General features: G+C 42.1%; 1 protein-coding gene across 1 annotated transcript in view; it reads right to left on the minus strand.

The window, feature by feature from the left end:
* Positions 1-9,704, minus strand: part of dnah9 (dynein, axonemal, heavy chain 9) — a 64,565-nt gene extending 54,861 nt beyond the window's left edge. The window contains 22 exon segments of the mRNA XM_049759658.2: positions 6-165; positions 293-436; positions 1,126-1,292; positions 1,362-1,584; positions 1,679-1,840; positions 1,961-2,223; positions 2,291-2,487; positions 3,485-3,620; positions 3,706-3,947; positions 4,012-4,120; positions 4,516-4,662; positions 4,737-4,863; positions 6,134-6,202; positions 6,318-6,432; positions 6,739-6,889; positions 6,946-7,062; positions 7,131-7,298; positions 7,377-7,610; positions 8,042-8,253; positions 8,327-8,457; positions 8,743-9,137; positions 9,336-9,704. Of these exon segments, the coding sequence (XP_049615615.1) occupies positions 6-165; positions 293-436; positions 1,126-1,292; positions 1,362-1,584; positions 1,679-1,840; positions 1,961-2,223; positions 2,291-2,487; positions 3,485-3,620; positions 3,706-3,947; positions 4,012-4,120; positions 4,516-4,662; positions 4,737-4,863; positions 6,134-6,202; positions 6,318-6,432; positions 6,739-6,889; positions 6,946-7,062; positions 7,131-7,298; positions 7,377-7,610; positions 8,042-8,253; positions 8,327-8,457; positions 8,743-9,137; positions 9,336-9,686 (4,020 nt within the window). The 5' untranslated portion in view covers positions 9,687-9,704.
* Positions 9,705-9,921: the final 217 nt, after the last annotated feature.

The raw sequence follows: 9,921 nt of genomic DNA on the forward strand, positions 1-9,921 counted from the left end.
CTCACCTCCTTATCCAGCCCTCGAATATCTTTTGAGTAGCGTTTGCACTCCAACTCCATGTCCTCCACATCAATCTTCCTCCAGGGAGTCATTTTCCATTCGGCCATGCCGGATTCCACCAGCGTGATCATGTCCCACAGCTCCTTGAGCAAGCCCACCTCACGCCTCAGGGATGAATGACACGAGATAAAGTCAAACCAACCATATTCAGAGTGCACATCTAAATAAGGGTCAGTGATTTCATTGCTCATTAGTGCCACATTTGACATCGAATTGTGCTTTTGAATCTCACCTGCATTGGCGTAGCTGTTTGTATTCCGAGACAGTCACCTCGAACAAGCTGGCGGATTCCACCAGGGAGGCCATCTCTGCCTCCTGTTCCTGGATCTGCCAGTGAAATGTGTCCAACATCTGGTGTGGATTCTCGCTGTCAAATCTGAATGAATGCAAACAGGTAGACATTAACCCCGGCTCTTGTTTTGATCATAACGGCCCTGTATAATTGGCAAACCTGCAGCATAACAAGAGCAGGTTTCCTCATCGCAAATTAAAAATGACTTCCAAGACATAATCACGCCGCTATTAGCGGACCAATTACACACGTAACTAATGCGACAATTAGATATTATGACTAAGCGTCTCAAGCAAAGAATTAATGATCATTATTGTAAGATTCAATTATCCTTATCAGATGTGCGAGCCTCTCGATAACAGTCCTTTACCAATGAGGAAGCAGAGAAAGGTGACATTCATGTAAAGATAATGGAAAACGAAATCAAAACCTCTCAATGTGTATAACCAATGCTTATCCGTATTTTTAACAGGAGAGTGTTTTTTTAAAAACATGTTCAATATATGCTGTTAAATAAATATAATAAAAATAATCGTGATTATGATTCTATCCATAATCCCTAGTTTGAACCCACCCCGACTGAAATCCTGTAATAAATTGCATTTGCATGAAATCACTATATGTCTTCCAATTTAATTTCTCCTAATAAAAAGACACTGAAGTCCAAGCAAGTGGGAGGTCCAGTGTAAAAGCAATTAATTTGGAAGCACAGCGTACAATGCATATGCATTATCTCAGAGGACACGTCCTTTGACAAAAGCCGTCTTTGTTACCTGAAGGGCCCATTGTTGCGAAAATGTTCCCGGAATGTGTGTTGCTCCACTTCAAATGAAGCACACTTTCTTCGCAAAGTGGCAACCTCAACGGCTTGCAGAGGTGCTACTTGCTGTTTGACTTGCATGGCCTTCTTTTTCACATTGCTCCACTTTTCGGGCAACTCCTGAAGACAAAGAGACAGCCAAGATGGAAATTGTTCCATTCAAGCCGAAAGATTTCAAGTGAGCCTTACTCGTAACTGCTTGTGCACAGCGTCAGGGAGATCCTGCTCGTAATCTTTGAGCAAAGTAATGGTTTGCCGCAATGGCTGAAATATGCCATCTGTTGTGTGTTGTCGTTCCTTGACAGCAAGCAAATGGCCCAAGACTCCCACCAGGGTCTTGTCATCTCCTTCCTCTACTTGCTGGCTGAGGCCAGTCTCAGCCATGATGATGAAACTCTCCAGTTCTGATAGACTACGCAATAGAATTATAATAATGGTGAAATAGGAAGCGGAAGAATGTACGTGGCATGGCAAAGTCGATGTAGTATTGTTGAACTGTACTCAACCTGTTAGTGACATGATCAATAAGGTGCTGTTTGAACATGAAACTCCATTTCTTGATGGTGTTGAGCAGGGCAAACTTCAAGCTGCGGCTGTTTACACGCATCCAGCCATGGAATACGTGGACTGGCTCCAGATCTTGCACCTCATTGTAGATCTTCTCATACCTACATCAAAATGTAAAATGATTTGTAGGGCTTTCACTATTTAGAATCCATTCTTTCATCATTTGGATGAAACAGAAATAATAAAACACCTTTATTTGCAGAAATTGAACAAGCACTCACCTATCCACTTGATCTTTAAAGTTATCCAATGTCGGTGGCTTCTCTGGGATAGAATCTTCAAGTAGATCTTCCATTTCCTGGTCGGTCAGAACGTGACCGTATCGGAGGAACCGGTGCAGGAACTCCTTCCTGTCATCTATGTAAAGGTAACTGTAGCGTTCCAACGAATTCCGGAAAATGCAGCAAGTGGTCATGACGCTCTGCACACGATCCATGAGGAGAAGACGCATATCTGCCAACTCTGGCATGTCTTCCATGTCAGCCTGGTAGAGGGTCAGAGTTGAAACTTGTTCATAACCATCTTGGAGTGGTGAAGGTCACGCTACCTACCTGGTAGTGAGGAAAAGAACTGTGCTGGGAGAGGCGTGGCACCAACGAAGACACTCTGAACACATCATTGATGAGACTCTCCACCAGGTCATGGAAATTTGCTCTTTCTCCATACTCCAGAGATGGTATAAACACCATGTGAGGAACTTTGAGATCCAGTTGGGCCTCAAACAGGGGTACTATAGTGTCTCTTTCATCTAGGCCACATTGGAATAAATAAAATACTTTGATACAAAATTAGGGAAACATTTCATTTTGACAATGCAGAGGGTAATGGTAGCCGAGATTAAATATTAATAGCAGAGTACTTTTATTTATGTTAAGGAACTTTACAAATATATACAACACAATTAATGATGATGTTTTAAGAAAATAAGTTTTTGGTTTCTGTCACACGTTTTAGTCATCGTTTAAAAATGGGTTCAGACAAACTCTAAAGACCTTGGCTGAAATGGATTCAAAAGCTTAAATATTCATATTGTGGTTATTGTAAGGTACAAAAGTTTTCATTTCTCAGCATTTCTAGGGTAGCTTCACATCAGCTCAGTGACACACTCAGGGGTCAGTTTATTGAATCGAGAAATATTCTATTCACAAAGCCACAGGGAGCATATACCGTTTCTGCTGACATGCTGCTATATTGTTCTGTGGAATCTCATTTCAGAACGTCCTCAAAATTAACCTGATATGAACCATCGCCCCCAAAATTTAAAAATAATGCAAAACAATGGCCGTGATTTGTTTGTCTACAGTTTCACCGCAATATAGTAGCGGTGAGGAAACAATGAGAGGAAGGACACAGTTGCAGAAGTCTAGCAATAATTCCTAAAATGAATCCTCGTCCATCTTGACAGTACAAATCTATCTCTTCCCCGCTCCCAATAAAACACCCGAGTGACATATACTGCAAAATCGCTGAAAAAAAATATCTTAAAGGAAGCTGTTTCAGCCAGTCAATTACATTTTGATCTTTCATGAAATATTTTGGCATTTGGAATTCAGGAAATTGCAGACTTGATTCACAGAGTCTTAACAACTTTCACAAAGGTCAATAAAAGATTTTAAAAAGTAGCTATAATTGCCCAGGTTCATTTTTTCATCTTTTTGTGTGGAGTGATTGGTTTTATTGCTTTTATTCCTCCCCAAAAAGTGATATGTTGGATAATTTCTACACTAGATTTCGGAAAAGCTTACCTGTGTTTTCCAGGAAAAACTTGAGTGAACACTCTATGCAATGATAAAATCCATCAATGACCATGTCGTCAATATAGTCCACATAGGCTTTCCAATCATCTGAGGAAGGATCCGACATAAAAAGCTCAAGATTTCTCTGAAAAGAGGAAATTGGAAAAAATCACAATTACTATGTTTACCAAATTGCTAACCAATTTAGTAGAATAAAAACGATTCATTACATTGGTGAGGAAATGAATCTTATCTCCTGTCGATCGTATCATGGAATAAAAGCGATCCAGCCTTTCGACCCGGTCGTCCAGACTCAGCAAAGTGTCTTTTTTCCCCTCCTTCCTGTCAAACAATGGTCTTGCCCAGGATTTGATACAATTCTGGATCTCTTCCACATTGTCTTTGGTCTTTTGCAGTCGGCTCTCCAGGTCACAGATGGAATCCCGCAACTCTTGAATGTACTGCCAAATGCCTAGAAATAGCAAAGAACTTTGAGTAAATGTTTTTTGGGGTGAAGACTCTATAAAAGGTCACACCTTGGCTGTTCCAACTGAGGCTCTCTTCAGCCTTTCTCAGCTGGGTATCAATATCACTGAGCTGTCTCTGGAGGAGTGGATTCTCCACATCAAGCACAGACTGAATCATCTAAAATATGTGGTCGAGGGAAGAAGATCAAATGAATTGAGTTTTTAGCTCCTAGCAGCATTGTGACTTTCTCTTATGTGTGGTACTCATAAAGCTGATCAAATCGTATTAGGCAATATAAGATTTAACAAATTGCTTTTTTATTCTTCCAAAACACTCAGTTATCAAAACGAAATGATTCATTTATAAGAGCAACAACTGATCAGAATGGTGTAATGTAAATGTGAGCATATCTCAAATCATCTTTCCCCAATGAAATGAAAGGCAATGCCATTAATGTGTTCCAGCCCCATACATTTTGTTTTGATAAAAAAAAGTTGAACATAAGCTATGAAAGTAATGCAGACCAGTAGCACACCCTGCTGCCTTTGTGTGAAATCAAACCGTATGTTGACCTTGTTGTATCGTCCTGCAGCAAGTTCCAGGCTGGCCACAAACTGCCACAAGTGCCATCTGCTAGCATAAATCTGCACTGCGGTGTCGGGAATCACTTCAGTCTGTGTGGCCTCCAGGTACTTCACTTCTCTCAACACAGATGCAAGCTAAAGAAGAAGCATTTTTTTTTTAAATGTTCTACTGACAAAAAGAATATGTGCATGCAATGATTCATGTCAACCTGGGTGTTAAAGTTGACCGAGATCAGTCGCGAGGATCCGTCTCTGCAGATTAACGGGAGGCTGAGGTTGCAATGACAACTGCTGTCAACAGTCCTCGTCCATGTCTCGTACAGGCTGATGCGGTATCTGAAAGAATGGACACGTGAGGCACCAAAGCAGTGGTCGAACATTGTTTTCTCATTCCGAATAAAATAGTCACAGAAGTGCAAACGGCTGGGCAGCACAAAATGGAGGCTTAGGGGAGGGCAGCTGGAGGTTACATGAGGATAAACACCGCTTCATTTGTCAGGCCTCCGTACTACGGCGATGTCAATCTGTAAATAGCAACTATTATGACGAGTACTTCAGCGTGCTCCTTATTGGATTTCTGCCGTGAGCTTCATTTCCTGATAGTGGCAGCGCAGACACAGAAGCAATCCAATGTCTTGGTAATGGTCATAAATCATGCAGCGTTTTGTCACTGGGGACTCATGTGTAAGGATGCCCAGCCCAATCAGGAGTGGAAGCTTTGCACCTATGATTGTTAATATAACAGCAAGTCGAATGAGAGTTAAATAGGATGTATAGAGATCATGAAAGACAAACACGTTGCTATTATTTATTCATTGTTTAATAATGAATAGAGTTGTACTGGTTCACTGACTCAGCGACCGATGGGATAAGCTGAGAGACAAATGAATATCTATTAAAACCATCAAGCATCATTAGGATGGAACTCTTATCAGTCTGCCTTAACGTGTTCTCTCCAGGAACGGACAATGTAATGTGTCACATTGTAAAGATGTAAAGTCAAAAAGAGACGGCGGCCCCCTGAAATGTTAGTGTGACGATTAAACCTTGATGGATGACAACTTGACGTGGTTAGTGTAAAGAATTGGAAGCAAAAGACAAACGGAGGAACAGAAGAGCTCTTTCTTGCTGTTATTGGCTCTTTCATAATTCATAGCAGCGACGGTGGCCCTCAATGAGATGATTTATCGTGCAGGTTTTGATGTTAAATGTGGTCTAAAAGGCCATTTCTCACTTGGCATCGGTGAGTGGCGACAGGGCATGCGAGATTATGAGACTCCTGTGAGATCATCTACAGAGCACTGCCCCAGTAATGAGAACATCAATCACGCCTGGAGCTGCACGTCTACATTCGCATTTCACGTGGGCAGCTTCATAAACTAACTACATCTCGTATATTTAGCAGATGAGGCTGCTGGGTAGCGTTCCGTACGACAATTTGGGATTGGCTAACGCAATTTCAATCTAATTGTTGGGAAATTGAGATGTGATTTGTTTTTTTCGAGAAGTGAATATTCCGCCATAGGTTCAGCAAACATCTACAAGGTATATCTTTTTCCCAGCTATATGACATGTTATGCAATGTCGGAAAATAAGATGCTCCAACCTGTCAACCTCTTGCATCAGCTCCTCATACTTCCCCACGACCCAAACTCCTTGTGCTGACTCCAGGCACCTAGCTCAGAGAATTTCCCCAAAATGAGATTATGGAAATGCTCTTATGGGTAACACAAATATGCAATGTCGTTATTTGCTCTACGTGTTGTCTGTGGAGATGAGAGGCCACTCACGGGTAGGAGCAGAGTGTGAATTTGGAGAAGGGTGTCTGCATGCGCTGCTGCAGCTCTTGGGCCCATCTCAGCCCTCCAGCTACTGCTGGCATATTCTTATTCACTGGAGCAGAACCTGTGGTGGAGTAGTATATTACTGCTATTTATAGTCGGAGTATAATTATATATGCATTGTTTCATTAGGGTATGCATTAGTCCTCCAAATTGAAGCCAAAAAAGAGGTTAGCAGCTATTGTCACCTGTACGTTTCTTGAATATTCCTTTGTGCTACACGGTTAGTATATTCTATATTCATGATTGTTGGGCGCCACGGTGTAAAACTCATTAAATTCACCCGCTGAGGAGTTTTCAAGTGGTGCCAAAAAACTTTCTCAATGAATTTAGAATTTAGTTTAGAGTTTAGTTGACTTTTAAAACTTACTCAGATCATTTGCAAGCTTAATACGTTCCTGGTATAGGACTTTGCAGTTGTCCAGATCCTTGTCAAACATGCTTACTAAGCATGAGTATCTGTCCAAAGCATCTTGAGCTACCAAAGGACGCTCCAACAAGCCTCTGAACATATCCACAACCTGCAGAAATGGAGATCATGAGAATGTCCATGCCTTTCAAAGAGCGGGTTCATTACCTTGAAGGAATGTTCCAATCCTGAAGCGTCGTCAAAGGCCTGACAGAAGATGGCTCCTAATCGCCGGTCCGTGTCATCGGCTAACAATTTGAAGTCCCGGACGTCTTTCTCAAACTCCTGCAGGGCAGAAACCACAGCTAGGCCCGCAGCCAGGAGCCTACTGAGCTGTGTGAAGTACTCCTCACCTTGTTGTCGAGGTCCAAACAGTCGTAGGGCTTCTCTGTTAAGCTCTTGAAACGATCCATAAACTCCTGGTGGAGTTGGTGGACCTGTTGGCTTAGCGCTCGACCTCTAACACCTCCAATCTCTAATTTCTCAAGCTTCGAGAAGTCCACTGCTACCAAAAGGATATCCTGATATGGTAGATAGAATGAAACAAGAAATTGATGCAAATATAAAAGCACACTTTAAGGTTCTTTGAACAAACTTACTTGCGTGGACACGAGTCTGTCGAGAAAGCTATCAAGTCCAGAGAAGACTAAAGAAGAGGAAAAATTCCAAGGTTTCACCAAGTTGCCATTCCTCTGGTACTGGCTCAGATTGGTTCGGTGGTCCTCAAAGGTGCTCTTGAAGAGTTCCAAAATGTCCAAGGTTGTTTTCACTTTTAGAAGACTCTCAGAAAGCTCGCCTTTGAGAAGTTCTTCTGGTATCAAATAACCGCGAGCCTGGCAGAAAAAAAACAAGACAGGCAGACCAGATACATACTGCAATTACATCATATTTCAAGTCTTAATAAAATACAACAGATCCTTCTTTTGCCAGAAGTGAGAATGATTTTTGTATTGGAAAACTTTTACCTGACATGACAAGTCGTGGTCTGTTTTTTCCAAGTCAAACCAGAGCCATTTCTTGAAAGAGCCCTTTCCAACACATCTTTTAAAAGTAGTGTTGAAAAGAAATATTGCAAGGAAACTTTAATGAGGCTTTTATCTTAAGGGAGAGAAAATAACCTCAACTAGTCTTTAATGGACTAACGGAGCACTCTGTTTTCACTTATGGCGAGCCTTGCACTGACAGGTGCTTCATTCAGAAAAAGCTTTTGAGGCAGAAAAAAAAAAAAAAAAAACTATACTCCCTGAAAAATACCACAGCTGACCTGTTGTATGAGGAGATTGCAGATCTCTTGGAGTAGAAGAATGAGTCGTGGTGGAGTGTTGTAGTGTCCGGAGTTGGCCCACACAAGACACACTGTGTGCATCAGGGGGCCGATCTGACCTTTGACATGGGAAAACTCTCCATTCTCCATGTCTTCCAACAGGCGCTGCAGTGGTGCCAAGTAGGTACAGATGTCCTTTGCCTCCTCCAAGGCTGCCCAATCAACAGTGGGTTACACACACATATATATATATTTAAAGTCTCACAGTTTGCAGTCTGTAATTACCTTCCCGGACTTCCCGTCGGATGTTTTGAAAAGCGGGAGAATAGCTGCTCTCCACAGCGTCGAGCAGCATCTCCATTTTGTTCCCTTTGTGTGATGTTAATTGGGTGTAAATGCACTCCAAATCAGCATATCTTCAAGGCCAGAATAAATGGAGAAGACCAAAGGTCACATTTGTATGCCTTTGACTTCTTGTGGAACATTTATGAATAATTCGAAAGGTCTTTGTAGTAAGATGATCTGGAGATGTAACAATGACTGCATTTTGTTTAACAGATTCAAATACCTATTTTTACTTGGTGACTCATCACAAGAGCAAAAAAGAGTTGTACAATAATCTAACTCCAGGGCTCTGTGACAGCATTAAAAGTATTTGTTGCCAGAGGATATTTTGTATCCGTAGAAACAGATCTGCTGACCTGTTCTTCCAGAAGAGCAGCTCTGTGTGCGGTGTGGGGGGTTTGCCTTCAAGCAAAGCCTCCGCTGATTCTTTTATCAGCACTGCACGGATCTGATGGCTCCACTCAATCACTGTTGACTCCAAGGAGTGGATGATGCTTTTATCTATTGTTTCCCCCCTGAGAAATTTCACAGCTTTGAATGAAAATACGCTGCATTATCATACAGTCCACTTGGCTTACCTGTTATCTGTCTCCGCAGCGTCAGAAAGGGGCAGCAGTGTCTGGCCTTTGACTTGGCCTGACATTACAAACACGCTGCTCTTGAGGGAGTGGATGAGGTTCTTCACATCTTGGGCTACCACCTGAGGCCATTCGGTGTGGTTCCGACTGTTGGACAGCAGTGGGCTGACAACCTGCAACAAAATGGTGGATTATCCACTTGCAAGTATTGATCTTGAGAATTTCTTTTCACACTAAGGAATGTGGGCATCATGCTAATGACTTAGGAGTCATCTGAAGTTGACTTATCCTCTCATAGAATCACAAATATCTGCTACAAGTCAAAAACAAATGTACAGATACCTGAATAGAACCAGTAACTGAGTAGTTACCTTTTCAATCAGTGCAGAAAAGTGGTCTAGTGGCGAGTGAGACAAATCACCGCACACCAAGTTATCCACCATACGTTTGGCAGTCAGCGTGGTTTTACTTCGTTTGAGAAAGTACACCGATTTGTTTTTGGACTGGAATGTAAAGTTAGTCACGGGTTGTAGCAATCCTGTCGCGGTCACACACACCACCAAAGTCCTTTGCTGCGGTTTGTCCAGAAAGTCTTGCAGAATCTGAAAGTTTTCTTGGCAGGACAAACATTTTTGCCATCGGTCTTGTTTGACTTTGAGAGTCCTAAGCACGTAGTCTTCTATGAAGTTCAGTCTGTGGTCCTCAGCAGGTGAGCCGTCCATGTCCGCTGGGGAATTCAGCCACTGGGCCCAAACCGCGTGAGGAGGAACTAATTGTGTCGCAGCCTCCATAGCAACGCAATGTTTGCATTAATGAGGCCGTTGCTAGGGGAGCTGACTTGGGACCATCCCTCCATGCACGTGCTTACTGGTAGCTATTGTTATCTTAGGAACTTTTTGTTTTAACTTTATAACAGTGGGCGTGTCATTACGTACCTAATAAAATGAAAAAAAAGTT

The sequence above is a fragment of the Syngnathus scovelli genome, chromosome 21 (assembly GCF_024217435.2).
Source record: "Syngnathus scovelli strain Florida chromosome 21, RoL_Ssco_1.2, whole genome shotgun sequence".
Classification (NCBI taxonomy): Eukaryota; Metazoa; Chordata; class Actinopteri; order Syngnathiformes; family Syngnathidae; genus Syngnathus; species Syngnathus scovelli.